Raw genomic sequence first — 19,423 nt, forward strand, 5'->3', positions numbered from 1 at the left:
ATTTTACATTTTTACAAATTTTACAGTGTAAATAAAATAAATGACTGGAATACACCTTCACAAAATTTTAACCATGGCCAAGAACAGCTGTGCTTCATATAGACACTACTTAGATTAGATTATTACATTAGACTGTATTAGATTACATTTGTGGTCACATCACAGCTGACATAGTTTACATTTTTCTGTCTACTTAATAGGGATTCAGCCAAGCTACAGTTAGCCCAATATGTTTATGCCTAAAACCTTCAAAAATAGCATAAAACTACTTTGTCTCACTAGGCTGATTAGATTTTTGACAGACTGCAGCATTTTAAAGCACTTGCCAGCCCTATGCATATGTTATTAATGTGATTTACTTAATGTATAATAATCATTTGTTGACATTTTTACAGATATATACAAAGAGTTAAAAATACAGTGCAGTTACGCATTTCTATTTATGCTTTTTATCAAGCAAAATCAGAACTTTTAAAAGATTAACTTTTATTCCACTCCTCCAATCCCCTCCCACGTACATCCCTTCCCTTCAATCCACACCCACAACACAGTAATACCAAGTTTGCACCACCGTGTAATGCCTGGGAGCAAGGAGGTGGACACATATGCGGAGATAAGCGAGTTTTATTTTGGGAAATCCAGGGTCATGGTCAGAACAGTCCAGGTTCATATAGCCAACACGGAGGGATTGTGGGACAGACATGATGAACACAGAGTTTAAACAATACACTTAGAACAGATCGAGCATTTAAACATACAGACAATCAGCACAAAGATATAAACAAAGACCAACGAAACCAAGGGGCAAACACAGTGCTTAAATACACAAGGGATAACAGGACACAGGTGGAAACACAGGTGGGAACAATCAGGGGCGGGGTTACAAAACAAGGGGCCGGACTGGGGATTAAAACAAAGAAATCACATGGACTAGACGAAAACACAACAAATGCATGTGGAAGAGTGGGAGGAGCCCATCGTGACACACCTGAATCAAAGTGGCGTTTACTTCAGGTTTAAACTGTATAGCTAGACGCTCTTGTTCACTTAATACTTTCTTTGCCTCACAATTCAATCATATTATGTTTTCAGGTGTTTGATCATGAAGGAGTTCTGGATGCTCAAAATCTCAGCTTGTAAGTTTTATTCTTAATGACTAACTAAGTAGTGTCCTGAACTGTTCACAATCACAAATAGCTGATTAGTGAAAAGTCATTGTAATTAATGCCCTTCGTATATTATTTTGAAAGTTATAGGAGTCTTTCTCTACTCTGTGATCAAAGTGTAATGGAAGAAGTTCCAGATGCCATGGATGTTGAGAAGGAACATCTGACTGATCATGGCACCAAGGTAACAAGTAAGAGATAATTCATCATTTCCTTCTTTTACGATCTTAATTCTGATTTTCAAAAACTAAGACCCTCTTCTTACTTGTTTCAGCTTTCAGTTGAGTGCAAGGAGGATCCAGAGGGGCTGGGTGGAGAAGTGGTGTTCGGCAACCAATCATTTCCTCTGTCCTTCTAATGCGCCTGAAAGTGGAGGGGTTTCAGTGATGTGAACGTTGTAAAGCCCTTTAGAATTTAATTTTTTGTTCATTTCAAATGGTTTCTGTGCCATATAGACTTAATTTATTGCAGTGGTCTTAATGCAGTTTTCTATCATTCCTTTCCTAAAACACTCAACTGACAGAAGTACTGGGGCAGCTGTGAGACCATCACCACAACACCAAAAATTAATTAACGTCTTCTCATTTCAGTCTCTGTTTTTGAATCGTTTCGGGTTCATTCAGTTACTCAACTGCATTTCATTATTGTATTACATTTATAATAAAACCCTTCCACAGCACTGTGCCTTTTCTTAATCATTGTCTGTAAAGTAAACCTGTGGGTTACAATTCAATATGTTCCCCTTTACAGCCTCTATAATTATTTATTCATCTCTTGGTTATGCTTAATTATATGAATTAGGTGGAAAACTTTTTTTTCAAGAGTCGCATTCTGTAACACAGGACTGTGGAAGTCACAATGAGTCCCAGTTTGCACTTGGTTCTGAGAGATCTGCAGGGATGCTTAGGCTGAAAAACAGTATGACACAAACATTACTGTTAATAATGTCTATGGGTTAATAATGTCTACTCTAAAGTACGCTCTTAAAAAAGGAAAGGGAATGGTTCTATTTACCCAATAGTTCTATATTGAACTATTTCATGCTTAAATGGCTCTATATAAAGATTATTTTTAAAATCGCTCTATATAGCACCAAAAGGGTTCTTCTATTGTTACATTGCCAAGATTGTAAAGCCCATTTGGTGCTATAGAAGCATTTCCAAGAAGGTTCCATACAGTTAATCAATTGGCAAGTGTTTCTAGAACAAAGGAGACACAGGAGTATGATGCTCACTCTGGCCACAACACTGTGATATAAAAAAGTATTTGGGGAGTGAGATTAGCATGATTAGATGAAAAAGTCTCTATGAACAAGTGAAATGTTATACCATCATAATTTACTAAGCAGAGCAAATCATGCATATATCTTGTAGTTTCTAAGTTCCTGAAAGCAAGCACAACCACCCATAGATAAACTAGCTTTTAGCCCTAGTAACTGACTGTTATTAACATTTTATCAAATTAATGTTTTAGGTACACTGTTCTTCAGGGTTCTTCAGTAAATAAAAGGTTGTATATAGAACCATGAACACTCAAAGACACCAAAGATGATTAAAAGGTACTGTGCATCATGAAAGCGTTCTTCAGACTGATGGGGAATGTGTTGTAGATGGTTCTATATAGGTCAGTGGATTCAAATTTCTTGTGGCCTTCAGATTAGCTCAAGAACAGCGTAGAGAGCTTCATGGAATGGGTTTCCATGGCCGAGCAGCTGATTTTGGACAATCTCATGCTCCCAACTTTGTGGGAATAGTTTGTCCCCTTCCTGTTCCCGCATGACTGCACACCAGTGCACAAAGCAAGATCCATAAAGACATGGATTAACAGGTTTGGTGTGGAAGAACTTGACTGGCCTGCACAGAGTCCTGACCTCAACCCAATAGAACACCAATAGAGACTACAATCCAGGCCTTCACGTCCAACATCAATGTCTGACCTCACAAATGTGCTTCTGGAAGAATGGTCAAAAATTCCCATAAACTCACTCCTAAACCTTGTGGAAAGCCTTCCCAGAAGAGTTGAAGCTGTTATAGCTGCAAAGGGTGGGCCAACATCATATTAAACCCTATAAATTAAGAATGGGATGTCACTCAAGTTCATATGTGTGTGAAGACAGAAGACAGCTTTGTGCTGATGGGTAGAAATGAAAGCTGGACCTAAAGAGTAAACGTTCTAATATTGTAATTCTTCTAATTAGAGGTTTGCTTAATGTCCATTTTGACTCCCTTTAGGCACTTTTAAATCTTTTCGTAGCCTTGTAAAAAAAGAAAAACAAAATAAACTAAAATGGTGCTGTTTATTAGCGTAAAAGTGGACAGTGCACTGGAGAGATCAGGCTACCTGCCAAAGCTGGACCTGAACTCACATGTGCCAAATTCATGACACCCCTTCTCTATAAGTCATTCTCCACTTGGAGTGGGAATTCAGGTGGATACGTTTTCTTGAAAATTCCCAACCAAACAATCTTAATATGTCCATTAACATCTACATGTGTGCAAAAAAGGAGGTTAATTCCAAACAAAGTTTTAGTTGATTTGTCACTGGTGTCACCCCTTAACAAGGAACTCTTTTTGTCATAAATGTATTTATTTTTCATTTACATTTAATGTGACTGTATTTATTGAAGAAATTGAATACTCATATTACCAAAGCTCTTTCATACACAAACACTACAAAAATACAAAAATGATATACTTTAATGTACCTCTATATACTATTTTGTAAAATAAATAAATAAACAAATAATAATTCTAACATTTCAAGTCAGATACTCCAAATACAGTCAATGTTTCATCAAAAAAAGAACATCTTATACTAACAAACTATCAAAATCTTACTTTTTTTTTTTCAAAATCTGCATTTCATGCACCAAAGTCCAAATGTCCAGTACACTGGACATTGAATGTGTTTACTATTAATATTTATATATTATGTTATTTTAGTAATGTATGTATGTTGTATTGTTATTTGTGTAGCACAGCATAAGATTGAGGTGAACGAGAACACATCTGTAAAAGGTATCAGTTAACATGACAAGCGATTAAAGCTGAGTAATTTTGGAAAGTTAGCACATCTTGTCCACGCTTGCTTCAAATAAAGTGTGACAGTGCCTGCTGTGTGCTCCGACTCTGCTGAAGGGACACTCAGCGGAAACGGGTGTAGTTTACTGAGTAAACAAGTACTGCGGTCATAATTCTGTGTAGATCAACAAAATAATGTTATCATGTTATCCACACTTTCAAATGTAGTTTTTACTCTGGAGCAGATTTGCATGTTTTTTGATCGGGTTCTGTAAAATACTGTTCATTTCTTCTAGATTTTTTTTTGCTGCTCAACAGTACCTATTACATTGGTTATGTGATCCACAGAGGCAAGACAAGAAGACAGATTACTGTACTATATCGATGTAAATGTTAACTTTTTTTTGGCAGTTTGAAATCTTTTTGTAATTTAATAATAAAGAAGCTTGAGTAGTATTAATGATTCTGATTACAGAAGTCCTTCTTACACCTCAGGTAAGGTAACATTTGTTGAGATTACAGAAAGTCATACAGGACAGCACAGTAAAATGATGCATGTATTTCTAATAAATGTTCAACATTATTGAGATTCCTCACAGAGCCATCTATTAAAACTACAGTGGTTTATCATCATCCTGATAAACATGGGATTTAAAATGTGCAGTGAGGATCAGTTTAAATGCTTTTTAAATGTTCCTGTATTAAGTAAGATCTCTATGTTTCATTACAATTTACAATACCGTTCTGGTGCAGAACACTGGCAATCATAAACAAAAAAATATGGCTCAGCGTTGCCTGCATGCCAGGCCTATTCAGTCGATGGTAAACAGTAATGTTTATGGTATGACATGAAAACACAACATGAAAACTGTTTCAATAAAAAAAACACCTTTTATTTAAATGACTTCACATTTAGCAACCTGGTGTAACATGAATTCCAATGCAATAACTTCAAATGTGTATAAAATCCTAAACCCTGAATCATGAACCTCAGAAACACAGACAATATATGCTGTGCTTAGTTATTTAACTGTCCTAACCTTCAAATCCTTATAAATCATATCCCTTCCATAGTGTTTGTTACAAAAGTAATTTTAGGAGGAATATAAAAAAAATCTACTGTACATTTTTACTGTTTAGTTTTGGGTTGGTACATTAAGTATGAACTATATATTTACTCTGTGTAAAAAGTACCACAGGAGGTAATATTTAGAGAATGGGCTTTAATGTAAAGTACTTGCTGCTTCCATAAAGAGAAAGTGCGATAACAGAATTATTGATTATCTGTAAATATATGCACAGTCTTCAAAAGCAACCTGAATTTCAGTTTTTCTAGAACTGAAATATGGTAATAAATTGCTGGATTAAGGTACAAAAAACATTCAAGCACTGGTGCATGGCAGGAACTATGTGCTGTATGGAAAAGTATAAGGCAATAGGGAAGCTGAGGTGACGTAGCAGCCAGCATAGCTGTGTCTTTAGAGGTTCTGATGAGTGCTGAGTTATTAGAACTGTTGACCCTGTAGGGGCAATGTGAAAGAAACAAAACACTAGGCTATTTTTTTCAGATTAAATCATATACAGTGTAAAATAGTAAGCAAATTTATTTTAAATGCAGGTTGGAAAAGTTTAAAGAATATCACTTCATCCTAATATTGCCCAAGTGAACTTGATGGGTAGCTCTGTACTGAGATGAGTTTTTCCTTCTTGCTAACTCAAATCTGTCCCTCTCCTGGTCCATTATTATTTTGCTATCAACCTTCTTTTTCTCTCCAGTCACTTTTTACAGTTAATGCCAGTAAAAAGCAGTCAAACTCATTGAATCCTATATCTCATGTTGAGTTCAGTTGATTATCCTTTGGACCACATCTATGGAGGCTTTGATGAAGATAGCATTATCCCTGATGTAGTTCCTTTTCCTCATTTGCTCATGGGAGATGAATTTGGGGTAGCCAAAGCCTAGCATGCTCTCATCCAGGCAACCTCCACGGACACTCCCCATCGCCCCAGGCTGAGGTCGCTGGAAGTTCTTCCAGTTGGGATCTGGATTGAAGCTCTCTAAGATGTGCTGGGGTTTGGAGAGAGCAGGGTCACTCTGGTCCAGCAGTGAGAAGGTGACACGGTAAGGAAAAGGCCACTCCAGCAGACCATCGTACTCTCCCGGCAGAATTCTGATGTAAATGGACAGGTAGGAGCCCTCACCACTGCCGTTGCCATTGGGAAAGGCGGAGACTTGGAGGCGGTAACCATGGCGATGTGAATAGAATGCAGGACTGAAGAGCTCCAAGCTACCACTGGTCCGGGTCCTGGCCTCTTGCAGATGGCGGCTGTAGTCACAGACTTTCCAGAGCAGAGTGCCGTCTTGGCTTCCAGAGAGTTCCTCCACACGACGCCGCAGCTCCCTCAGCTCAAGTCTTTGCCGATTTACCACTCCACACAATAAAGAGAGATGGGACTGAGTGGCCTCTTCTAGATGATTGGCCACTGCAGGCTTGGAGCACTGACAGAAAGAGAAGAATGAGAAGAAATAAATAAATAAGCTATACAAAAGCTAAAAAAATACAAATACAAAAAACTATACGAAGGCTTTACACTAGATCAGGGGTCAGCAACACGTGGCTCCAGAGCAGCATGCAGCTATTTTGCTGCCATGTTGCAGCTCCACAGATGAATTCAATTTTTAGCCTATATCTGCTAATTCACCCTTTAACCCTAAAGACTGGCACGCAGACTGCTGGTCACAACAACACAGACCACAATTTGGCCTAGCTAGTAGCTAATGAAAAGGCAAAGAGAAAGAAGGACATCCATAATTTGGAGATGAATGGACTTATTTGCATTTATGATCACTCCAGCTGTATGTGGTTTGATTTTTGTTGAAAGGAAAAAAATGGCTCTTCTTAACATCTAGGTTGCTGGCCCCTGCACTAGATGTTGGAGCATTGCTGTGAGGATTTGACTACATTCAGCCACAAGAGCATTAGTGAGGTCAGGAACAGATGTTGCATGGTTAGTTTTGGATTACAAATGCCACTCCAGCTCCATTGCTTCACAGCCCAGTGCCAAGTGGCTTTATATCCCTCTAGGCAATGCATGGCTTTGGGTATGGGACTGTCCAATTCTATTGACAATGAGTCAATAAGTGAACCTTATAGTAGCTGTAGTCACTAATTAGAAGGAGTGCCTTGATATTTTTGGACATACAGTGTATGACAGCACAGGGGTCAGAGCTTGTGTGTGCTATAACATGCTTTACTCATACTAAAGGATAGATTTAGATGCATTTTACACTTTTTGTTGTTTAAACCATGATGACGCTTTGTATTCAAACTTAACATTTCAGCCTGTGTTACTTTAAAAGAAGCATGTGGTGACCATCAGATTAATAGTCTCGATTTTTCTGCCTACATACATTTGTTCATTATAACGTAAGGTGCTTAACATCAGTTTGCTGGTAAATCTTCAACATCAGCTGATATGACTAGGCAACTGATGCATCATTCCTGATGGCAAGTGAAACATCCATACTTACTCTGTATTTGCAGCCAGCCTCTTTAAATGGGCAAAACACTATGGAAGTCCCACAAGTTTCCTTAACGTGAGCCATTAAATCCTCTCGGGCGATGCCAAGTGTGCCACATTTGTTGGGGCACTGCACTGGGAAGCGTGGGCACTGTTTCTGGTGATGCTGTTTTAAAAAAAGAAAAAGTTTTAAGACAAAGGAAAACACATTAGTAATGATGATGAATGGTGATGATGATGAACACAGCATTAACTGCTGTGTATTAAGTAAGACAAAGGTTTCATAAGGTAGACCTGAATAGTGTCACACAGGAACTCCTTGCCACAATACTTGCAGGACAGTTTGCGCTTGGGGCATTCAGACATAGTGTGCTGAGTCAGCAGTCTGCGCACCATACGAGCCCCACATTTATTCTCACAGTAAATGCTCTCCTCTGGACACATGTCCTGGTGTCTCTGTGGGAGAATAAAGAGTGTAAAACATTTATGATCTATTCATCCTCATAATATTCTTAAATAGAGGTGTTAGAAACATCAAAAATATCACACATTTACACTGCCAGACATGGAACTGATTGTCAGGTCCTTCTAGAGTAAACAACATATTTTTGATGAGCTGTAATATATAAGGTAACAAACACATGAAATACTTAACCTTCATCTATTGTACAATTAACTAGTAAATCAATAGTAAGGTTACATCTGACAGCACGATAAGTGTGATATTTTGATCAGTCATGAGTTCTTTCAGTGCAACTGCTGATATTTTGTAATATACATAGTCCTTTTATAACAGTTCTATTAATGCTTTTTAATCTGTACCATTTTGTGTGTTATCATGCATAAAGTTTTTTGTTTACTTTTTTTTTCTTTCATGTAGACTCCAGGGATATTAGACCCAAGTGATGCAACCATCTAAGCATTGGCCCTGTGATGCTACATCCATCCATGGCTGGGAGTACAAGAGAGTGCAATTTGACCCTCCCTCTCTCTACATCACTCAATGCGATTCTAGCCAGCGCAGGTGTCTGTTAGCTGATGTAACAGAATTGGAGGTTACTGTTCTCCTTCAAGCACAAAGACGCTGCATTAGCAGCAGTTCAAAAAGATGTAGTAGTGCACTTTACATCAGTCGAAGGAAGCATGTGCTTGCCTTTGCCCTCCTTATGCTGGTGGTATTGTGTGATTGGGTGAGTCCTAACTAATGGGTGGAATTACACTAAATTGGGGAGAAAATTGGGAAAAACTACAAGGCAGCATCTCAATATGATACATTTTCCAATATTCAAGTGCCTGAAGACGGTTTTGTGTTCATATGTTAATCTTAGGTTGTTAATGTTTGCACCATGGCCACTTCCATTATGATAATGCACCATGTTACAAATCTCAAACTGGTTTTATGAACATGACAATAAGTTCTGTGTTCTTCAGTGGACTTCCCAGTCACTGCATCTGAATCCAATAGAACACATTTGGGATTTGGGGTGCACCTGAAAAATTCACTGGATTTGCATGATGCAATCATGTAAACATGGACCCAGCGTTTCCAAGGACCATCTTGTGGAACCAAGCCATAAAGAAGGAAGGCTGTTTTGAGAGCAAAGGAAAGCCCTTCAAGGGTTAGTAAACACAATGGTTCTGCATAGAACCATGAACATTCAAAGAACCATTTGCATACGTAAGTGTTCTCTGCATTGTCAAATTGTTTTTCAGATTGATAAATAATGTGGTGTACATGGTTCCATATAGAACATTTTTTAAAAAGGGTTCTATATAGTACCGAATAGGGTTCTTCTATTGTTACAAGCTTGTCATCATAACAATAAAAGAACCCTTTTTGGTGCTGTATAGAATCATTTTCAAGAAGGCAAAAACAGTTTACTCGATACACTGCTTCAAATCCAATTTCTCGTTTTTAAATTTCTGCATCCTTAACAAATCCCAGGAATTCTTTTTGAGATCTTTTTGTTGTAGCAGCACATTTTAAGCCATCACAGATTCGTCATCCTTATGTATTAATCTTCCATCTTTTTACAATAAATCCAAACCACAGACAGTAGAAATGAGGGTTTGGAGTGTTCTGGCTGACCTCATGTGCTTCTCCAGTGAACTCTTGGGAGCAGTGGTCACAGCGGAGCTTCCTCTTAGAGCAGTCGTGCTGCAGGTGCTCGGGGAGGTTTCGTCGCGGCAGCTTGACAGAGCAACGGTTTGGACACGGCACCACATTATAGGCACATACCTGTAGGTGGCCCTAAAGAAGGAAAAAAGAGGAACTGCTATCACTCTGTGCTGAACGTGCTCTACATTTACATTTACAGCATTTAGCAGATGCTCTTATCCAGAGCGACTTACAAGAAGTGCTTTATCTGTCTAGAGAAAGTATCTTGCTAGTTACCAATAGCTTAGAGAAAAAGACCGTCCTGAGCTCAGATACTGCTAGAAACAAGATGTCACTGCAGACACCAAGAGAAAAAGAAAGAGTTGAACGCAGAACTCTGTGCCATTCAATGCAATACAATAACAATAAGATACAATACAATACAATAAACTACAATACACAGTGCAGTACAATAAAATAAGTGCAGCTTACATTTTAGTACACTACCCAATGCCCAATGTATTTCTTGGGCAGTATCCTAAACATGAGGATAATAAAAGCATGATCCCCATCACTGAAACCATCTGTAAACAACAGCTCAGAAATTACAAAAAACATTTGAGCTATAACTATTTAACTGTCAGACTGAACAACAGTAACATTTCATCCTTTTTCACTTTAATTAATTGAAAATCCCAGCTGTCCTTTATATAGTGTAAAATGTATGACAAATGAATCAGTAGAAATGGATCAAAACCACAAAATACATCTAATATACATCTTATACATCTAAATATATTTTAATTCATTCTTAGAAGTGTATAGTTATTATTATTGTTTATCTACCTATTTAGATTAAATATTAATTTTCTTTCCATTCTATAGGTCCTGTTGCACTTTCTGCATTTTTTCCTGAGGAAAAACTTATTTGTATGTATAATTTATATTAAATCACAGCATGCTTTGATTATTGCCAGCAATAATTGTAGCTTCTAAAGGTTAGAGATGACTCAGTTAAGTAGTAATAAACTGCTGACCCAAGTAAAGCCATGTTTAGATCTGAGTCAGGCTTTTTAAAATTAGGCAATAGTGTTCAATATGGGGAAAGTGCAGTACTGTGCAAAAGCTTTAGACACAATATTTTTGTGCCAGTCAATAAGCATTTATTTGCTCACACTTTTCCACAATAAATACAAACAATTGCAATACAATAAGGAGTGACCTGGTTCTACTCAGTCCTTCAGTATGTTAAATCAGGTGTGCTGGTGGTGGAATTTACAAATCTATGCTATAGCGCGAGAGGCTGAGGAGAAATCTCAAGCTCTAAAACATCAAGCTCTAAAATGTTCACTGCTTCAAAAAAAATTTCTCTTTCACTTTTTACTGTATTTATGTTTACTTCCATCTATTCTAATCACATGTTGCCCAAATAAATAGTTTTAAATGATGTGTTTAAGTGCTTTGCGCAGTGCTCTATTTCCCTTCACAGAATTCAGTTGGATTTGTTATTATAGCTATGCACACGGATGTTTGTTAAGTGCCTGAATGCATGTGTCTTTGGACGTGGGTCTTACCTGAAGTTGTTTATTCTGTGCTATCCAGCGGCAGCCCTCCTCACTGTGGATGCAGAGAATGGGCAGAGCCAGAATCTGCTGCTCCAGCTCCACATCTGGAAAAATCTAAATAATAATCCATACATTATTTCGGCTTATAAGGGCACACAATATACCTAAACCAGCCACTTCATTAAGTTCACATCCTTTTATCTACAGGCTTTGTCCATTTTATCAGCTCCACTTACCATATACTTATTTTGTAAGCCCACTTTCACCCAGTATTTCAATGGTAAGGACCCCCACAGGACCACCACAGAGCAAGTATCATTTGGCTGGTGGATCATTCTCAGCACTGCAGTGACACTGATGGGATGCCCACAGGACACTGTTGACTGGCTATTTTTCGTCGGTAGACTGCTCTCAATTCATAGTTACACTGGTTACATTGGTCAGCAGATGTGCTTAATAAAATGGCTGGTACATCAAACAGAATAGAGCATTCCAATAATACACTAAAAGAAAAACACACTGCTCTTAAGTATTAGAGTGCTCGCATCCAGGCAGCAGTATTACAAATAAGAGAAATGTGCAATGTCCCAACAGCACAACACAAATGTAAAGCTGTTAAACATGTTGTTTACATGGACTTACATTAAAAGTTAAGATCTTTTATCATATCCTGTAAAGCTACTATTTTGAAGATCCATGTTTTTCTTTTGACATCAACGATAAACTACATGATCTACGGATAAGTTGAACTTTGTAAGGTCTAATGAATCCTACTGCAGGGCTCTGATGCCGATAGTGTGGTACTTACTTTAGCATAGTCCAGAGGCAGCTGATCTTCTGGGCATTTGAATATTCCCTCACTGAAGAAAACACAAAGAAGATGTAAACAAGTTCGAGAGACCTAATACACAGTTATAAGGGTAAAGAAACTCAAAGGATGTACATGCTATTTTATAACATTTAAAGTAGTTACTGAATAATCAGTCTAAAGATAAATTACTGAATAATAAGTCTGGGTTCAGTGGGTTAAAGCCACATTGCATTTCTTGTGGATTTACTATTTGAATGTTGCATCAGTAAACATCAGTGGCTTGTTTGCTGTACTGTATTCACTACTGTGTGCATATGTTTGTGCTGTAATACTTTCTGGGTCAGCTGATGCCTAGGAGCATCTGCCTCGAATCATAAAAGCCCCCCAAAACAAACATAAAGCTGATTAGTGTGTGCTAATCTGTCAGCCTAATTAAATCTTACATGTTGTTGGTGCACATCCATGTGCCCCATACTTAAAGCGTTTTTGTTTAACCCCTTCATTTCTCAGGATTAAACATCCTAAGGCTTACTATTCAGTAACTACAAGAACTACAACCAGCTGAGTTATTTTTAGGTTCAAAAAAGTTTAACAGAAGTTTGGACCTGCCGGTGGTCCTGGCAAATTAAGAGGTTTAGAGCGTAAGTGTTGAACGTTTTACAAAAAGTAATGAATTGGATTCAGTTGATTTGACTGTGCATATGTACATGATACATAGCTGTACACCATACATCCATTAAGAAACTATATGTTACGGGCTGAGACAACTTCTCACTTTATTGATAATTATTCATAATGTATCTGTAGGCTTTTGCACCGTGAATGCCAATCTGTTATCTGAAACGTCTGACGCATACACAGACAATACACTGAATGCTTATAACATATTTTCATGATAAAAATGTGGGACTAAATAAAAGTATCAATAATCGCTCTTGTCAGGATGCTCGAATACTTGTGTGCCAAGGTTTGTAGCTTAATCAATCTGACAACAGAAACACTTCAAAAGGCTTTAAATTCCATTTTTAGCCTAGACAAATTATTCAGTCTAATAAAGTGATTTTATCACAACCTTTTAATTGTGTTTCCACTGAGAGTCAGGCACTCTCTTTAAATCCAGCTTTATCATGCTGATTAAATATTCACAATGCTAGCTAGCTATATGAACATCAAGCTATCATGAAGCATCAAGCTATATGGGATTTTTATGTCAGCTCTATTTTAAATATAGGCATTTTTAAACTTGTAACAGACATGCAAGTAACATTCTTTACTTTGTATGTCTCCGTTTTTAAATAACACTTGTTTTAAGGTTAGAACTTGAAGTATGCCTTTTAGCTATATATATATCCAATTAATATATCCAATTATAAAGAGAGTATAATGTGTAAAGTACAGATTTTTTGACTTCACTAAAACAGTAACGAACGACACTTCCTCTCCCTAACTGGATATTTTAACCATAATCCTGAAACACAGTGGCCACATGAAAACTAAGGTGGATATATTGTACTAATGCAAAATGTTAAAATAGTGATAAAAAAATAAAAACCAGTATCTCCAAACTATCATTTACAGTACAACCAATGCCCAGTATGCTTAAAAGGTAACTATGAGGGAAATGTCTATACTCTAGGTTGATGAGATGCCATTCGTCATATGTTTGGATGTGCAGTACCACTAATACTGAGCCCTGAATGACACATGTGACTAATTGTGTTTGCTTTCATTTTGACACTGTGATTTTCTGACTGGAGCAAGATTTTTTCCTTGAAGTGACGTGTCGTGATCTGCTTCTAAAAGCAGCCTTGACGTAGTGGCATTCATGGCACAACTTGTCTAAAACTGATCACGAGGCACTTCGGAATTTTGCTGACTCTACTGATACTCACAGCAGTGGGTACATCCAGCACAACAACCCAGGATTTACCAAAGTCAGTCCCAGGGACGCCACACTATGCTCTTTTTAGTGCTGCCCTTCATCTCGCACACTTGATTCAACTTAGTAACTAATTAAGAAGGTCTACATAACGTATATATATATATATATATATATATATATATATATATATATATATATATATATATATATATATATATATATATATATATATCATAGTAGTTACTAAATAATATGTAGGTAATCATTTATAGGTAGTTATAGGTTTTAGGATTAATAACTGAATACTAAGGCTTTGCATTTAACCCCTTAAACTCATGAGGGCCTTTATATGCATCTACACTTCAATTTCTCACTCTACCCAACTACATAACTTACAAACTCACATAGTAGTCACTGTTTTAATTTATCTGAATAATTCATAGCAGTTACATAGAAATTACTGAATAGTCCTATCAAACAATAAGACTAGGGCTCATTTGCCTCCTAAACAAATAATGTAAATTTAAAAAACATACAACATGGTTCTTACAGTTGAACGGTATCCTTCAAGTAAGTTTTAAAGGTACATTATTTTGACTTTCCAAAGGAAAAATGTGTATATCTGTACATTTTCCTAATTTTTAAATCAGGAAAATAAAATAAAAACCTTGGTGTCCAGACTGAGTGAGTGTAAGGTGTCGATGCAACTTAAGTTATTTAATTACAATGGAATTTGGCACATTTATGTTCCCTTAGTAAAGGAACTGAATATGTACCCTTCACAGTACCACCACAGTCGCAGTGTTTGTGCACTGTAAGGTGTGTTCCATGGGTCAAAATAAACGTTCCTAAATGGACCCTTTAAAAGGGTTCATCCACCTATCTCAGTATGTTCAAGGAACCAAAGGAATCCCCTTTGGCCTTTATTTTAACAGTGAATAGTTCAAGTGGGTAACATTTGTGGCAGTAAATAAGAACCAAACACAAGGAAATGAACCACATGGACTGAAAAACATCCCCAAATCCCTCCAAGACAGGCTCTTTCCATTGCATGTTTTCCACTCTATAGACATTCCACAGGTCTATCAAACATGTCTTATGTTAAGTACGGTCATGAAGTTCGGCAGTAGGCAGTAGGAGGACACCAAACCAAAACATCATGTTGTAGCTTGTACCATCCAATGCATTCCAAATGATGCCTTTATGACACAGACAAATAGTGTTTGTATCTTGTTGTATGAAAGAGAACTGAAGAAAAAAGAGAGAACCTAAGAAAAATAGAGGCCTTTTGTTAAATACAGATCTACAAATTCTTCTCTTTTCAGAAAACATCCACGTTGAAAATGAAACTAATACTACACACAACTGAACAACCACTGTAAAAACAAGCCTGATCCTTCACTACAGCACAAACAAGTTAGTGAGCGCACAACATGTGCTCGACTGATGAGTGAAACTGTCCCTTATCAGAGCGATGAGATCTGCAGCACACCTTCAACAAAGAGTGTCACTGTTAAAAGGGAAAAAAAAAAACAGTGTCTTTTTGTGACACTACAGCAAAGATCAGTGACTGAAAACAAAATGTTTTAGGACCATATCATCAACCTGAACAACTGGAATGATAAAAATCATTTGGACCTTAAACTATTTGCTTTGTTGATAAGGCTTTGTAAATTAAGCTCGAGGAATCAAGAAATAAAGCGTGCACTTTTGTTCCATAAGTGACAAAAACACCAGCAATGATAGACAGAGTTATAAAAACTACCACTGTATCGGTCCACTTGGCTTGGTAAAAGGAGGTAGTTATTCTTTAAAGTCAATGCAAGAAATGTACACCTTTTCTTGTGCTCTCTTTAAAATATCTGACATCTTGCTAGACCTGTTTAGCCATAATTCACTATAGTGCTGCTTTGTCCCCTCGTAACTGATCCTTGTGGGTCAAATTTGGAAGTGGGGGTTAAGAACCTACTGTATGTTTTTGTCACTCATTTGCTGAGATGCATTTGACTTATTCTGTTGAAATATGTACATCATCTCCACTTTGGGAAATTATGTCTTCCAGTACTTACTTTGGGCAGCTGTGTTGGTGTAATATATTTAATTGGCAACCGTGTACATATTTGAATCAAGTACATTCGGTGCTCAACCTTTTCAGCATATGAAGATTTACCAAAATAAACACTGCATAGCAACCAGTCAATTGCTAATATAGGCCTGCATTGTTTTCTTCTAAAGTTTTTTGACCAAATCACACACTAAAAGGTAATGCTGGTTGATATAAGAGCAGTAAATGTAATGTTTACACCTATTAATCCACCACAAATGGCACTTATTAGCATGACTAGATACTAATTACCTCATCAAAAGACATTAGTATTGATGTTTAACCATATTTTCTCTGAGTATGACTGAAAGTGGGAACGTTTATTGGGAACTTAAGTTTATATTTTTAAAGGGAAACTCCACCAATTTTTCAAAAGAGAAATTTACATAATTAAAAGGTTGAGATGTAAACAAAGTTATTTGGAGATTCAGAGTTATTGTTCTAGGGAAACAGTCCATGTCAGATTTCACAGCAGTGGTGATAGGAACTCCTGTCTAAAGAGTTTAATGCCTCTACAATCTCCTTCACAGAAAATGATTAGACGAAGCTGGTAGATATATGCTGCCTGATGTTGGACACATCGTTTTACGGTCATTTTAAGATAACATTTGGTCTTAAAATGTATTGTTATCTGTTTATTTTAATCAATTCGTGGTGGAGGGCTACATGCAGGGCGTGGTAAAGCACAACAGTTCCCAAAGAAACTTCAGATTTATGACTATTTTATTATATAAAGACTCAGAAGACACATGCAGGTTCACTGGTGGTTTTGGCTAGTAAATGCCGACCCCTGGTTCCTATCACTGTAAAGAAAATCTGAGTCTGTAAGTTTCTCTACAATCAACCACTTCAAATTAAACCACTCCAAATGACTGTTTATATCTTATGGACTGAATTATTTCAAATATGGGTGGACTCCCCCTTTAAGGTCACAGTGACATGGAAAAGGTGACCCAAACAAGAAAAATGAGGAGGTATAATAGCTATATACTATATCCACCTACGAAAAAGGCTTAAGTAAAGGTTTTAGACAGGTTTGGCTTGTAGGTCAGTGAGTGAAGAGCAGTACCTGAGAAATTCCTGCAGGCAGGTATCACAGAACCTGTGGCCGCAGGTGGACACCTGGACAGGCTCCCTCATGGGCTTCTTGCACAAAGGACACAGAAAGCGCTTCCGCGGCCGCTCCATAAACCTGTAATCCAAGCCTGGCATGACGGCTTGAGCGCTGCGAGTTGCTTTACAGACCGCGATACCTTCGTACCTGTGGAACAAAACAGCTAAATGAACGAACAAGCTGCTAACGCTCGTTTCAGCGCCCAGCCAGCCTCCCACTTCACGCTTTGTTGCTGTGTGACATTTCCGGAATCCAGGTACCTCAGCGAGGGCTTCTGTAACTCGACTCCCGCCTTCAAACCGCTACGACCCTCCCACAGCAGGGGGCGGGGCTAAATTCATCAATCCAGCTCTGACTCCACACTCCTAAAGAAGATGGTTCAAGGGTTATTTAGTTAGAGTTCTATATAGTTCTATAGGGTTCTATATAGAAACACTTCATGCTCAAATGCTTTGCATGGTGCAGTGGGTCTTCAGATTTGGTTCTATAATGGTTCTACATAGTACCAAAAGGGTTCTTCTATTGTCACTAGCTTGAGATCATAACACTAGCAGAACCCTTTTTGGTGCTATGATGAACCATTTGCAAAACTCTGAAGAACTATTACACCATACAAAGAATCATTTTAGCGTGAAACAGTTCTACATAGAACTCATGGTTCTAAATAGAATCATCCCTTTTTGAAGAACCGTCTTTTTTAGGAGTGTAGATACTAATTACTTGACCTTAAACTAATACTTTTGATCCATTTGTTCTCTGAGCTTGTCTGAGCCCAAATCTGATGATTCATTTGAAAAAACGACTACTTCATTTATTATATGTAATCTAGTCTTTTGGTCACACGAGACCAAAAACGGTCAGATCCAGATCAAAATTCGATTCTGAATAAAACTATGAAAACGACAAATTCAAATGGGTAGATGCTGTTACATGTTCATCCAAGGAGCACCGCAGGTCCAAAAGTATCCAGATGCCCCTTCTAATTAGTGAATTCAGCTGCTGACACAGGCTTTTACAGCTTGTTAATCTCAAGCAGTGTGAACAGAATGGGACGCTCTGGAGCAGCTGCACGTGGGCCATACTTTAGGTCGCCATCCCAATGCCAAGTGTTGGCTAGACAGGTATAAAGCCCCTCAGCTCTCTTCTCTCAGTTCTCTTGAGTGACAGAGCTCCATCCAAGACATTTGGCATAAGCTGGAGTGGCAGATGTGAACCAGAACTAACTATCTAACATCAGTAGCCGACCTCACTTCAAGCGATCAAATCCTCACAGCAATGTTCCTAGGTATATTAAATGTAGTTGTTGGACATGAATGGGTTAATATGGAGCTGTTGAGAGGAATCTTCATTCAGAAAAATGAACCATTTAATCAGTTTGACTTCCATAAATATGCTGACATTAAAATCATTGTACTTAATGTGTAGGTATATGTGACTCAGCTCGATTTGACTAAGTGGAAATAGTGTGGCATAATAAAACTTTATACAATATGTTGTTTATACAATATGCCCAAGGGCGGCACGGTGGCGTGGTGGGTAGCGCTGTCGCCTCACAGCAAGGAGGGCCTGGGTTCGATTCCCCGGCCGGGTGACCGAGTCTGTGTGGACTCCCCATGTCTGCGTGGGTTTCCTCCCACAGTCCAAAGACATGCAGTCAGGCAACTATCCTACTTGCTAAATATAAATCTTTTTGCTTCTGCCAATGCAGATACACATGTAGCTTTTTATTCCTCATAAAAACAAGAGAATGGCTTCCACAGGGAAGACTGAGTTTATTACTGAAAGTACTTGACTTTCTCAGAGTTTACACAGTGTGCATAAATATGGACTCTTGGCGCACTACGGCTCGGCAGCTTTGATTACCGGTTTCATCGAAACGAGTCTGAGCTTGCAGGACCAGTTCTACTTCCTAATTCCTCCCATGAATATGTGGTTTGACCTCAGCCTCAATGCACTGTGCTCCACTTATGACACAAGAAAAAGACACAGTGCTATGAATAGCACATGCACAGAAAAAACATTTTTATCCAAACAGTTACTTACAAAAGTCCAAAGTAATATCAGAAGATATCTACAGTGCTGTATAATAGTGTTTTTGACCCCTAGAGTATTCCCACAATACTGTTAATCTGATGTATAGG

General features: G+C 37.9%; 1 protein-coding gene across 1 annotated transcript; it reads right to left on the reverse strand.

Moving 5' to 3' along the window:
• Window positions 1-5,057: 5,057 nt before the first annotated feature.
• traf4b (tnf receptor-associated factor 4b) lies at window positions 5,058-17,596 on the reverse strand. Its single transcript, XM_017704379.2, has 7 exons — window positions 17,238-17,596; window positions 12,180-12,231; window positions 11,381-11,485; window positions 9,798-9,959; window positions 8,003-8,164; window positions 7,719-7,874; window positions 5,058-6,686 (listed from the first exon to the last, which is right to left on the reverse strand). The coding sequence occupies exons 1-7, from the start codon at window positions 17,378-17,380 to the stop codon at window positions 6,030-6,032; spliced, it is 1,437 nt and encodes a 478-aa protein (XP_017559868.1). The 5' UTR covers window positions 17,381-17,596; the 3' UTR covers window positions 5,058-6,029.
• Between the last annotated feature and the right edge of the window lie 1,827 nt (window positions 17,597-19,423).

This window comes from Pygocentrus nattereri, chromosome 16, assembly GCF_015220715.1.
Source record: "Pygocentrus nattereri isolate fPygNat1 chromosome 16, fPygNat1.pri, whole genome shotgun sequence".
Classification (NCBI taxonomy): domain Eukaryota; kingdom Metazoa; phylum Chordata; class Actinopteri; order Characiformes; family Serrasalmidae; genus Pygocentrus; species Pygocentrus nattereri.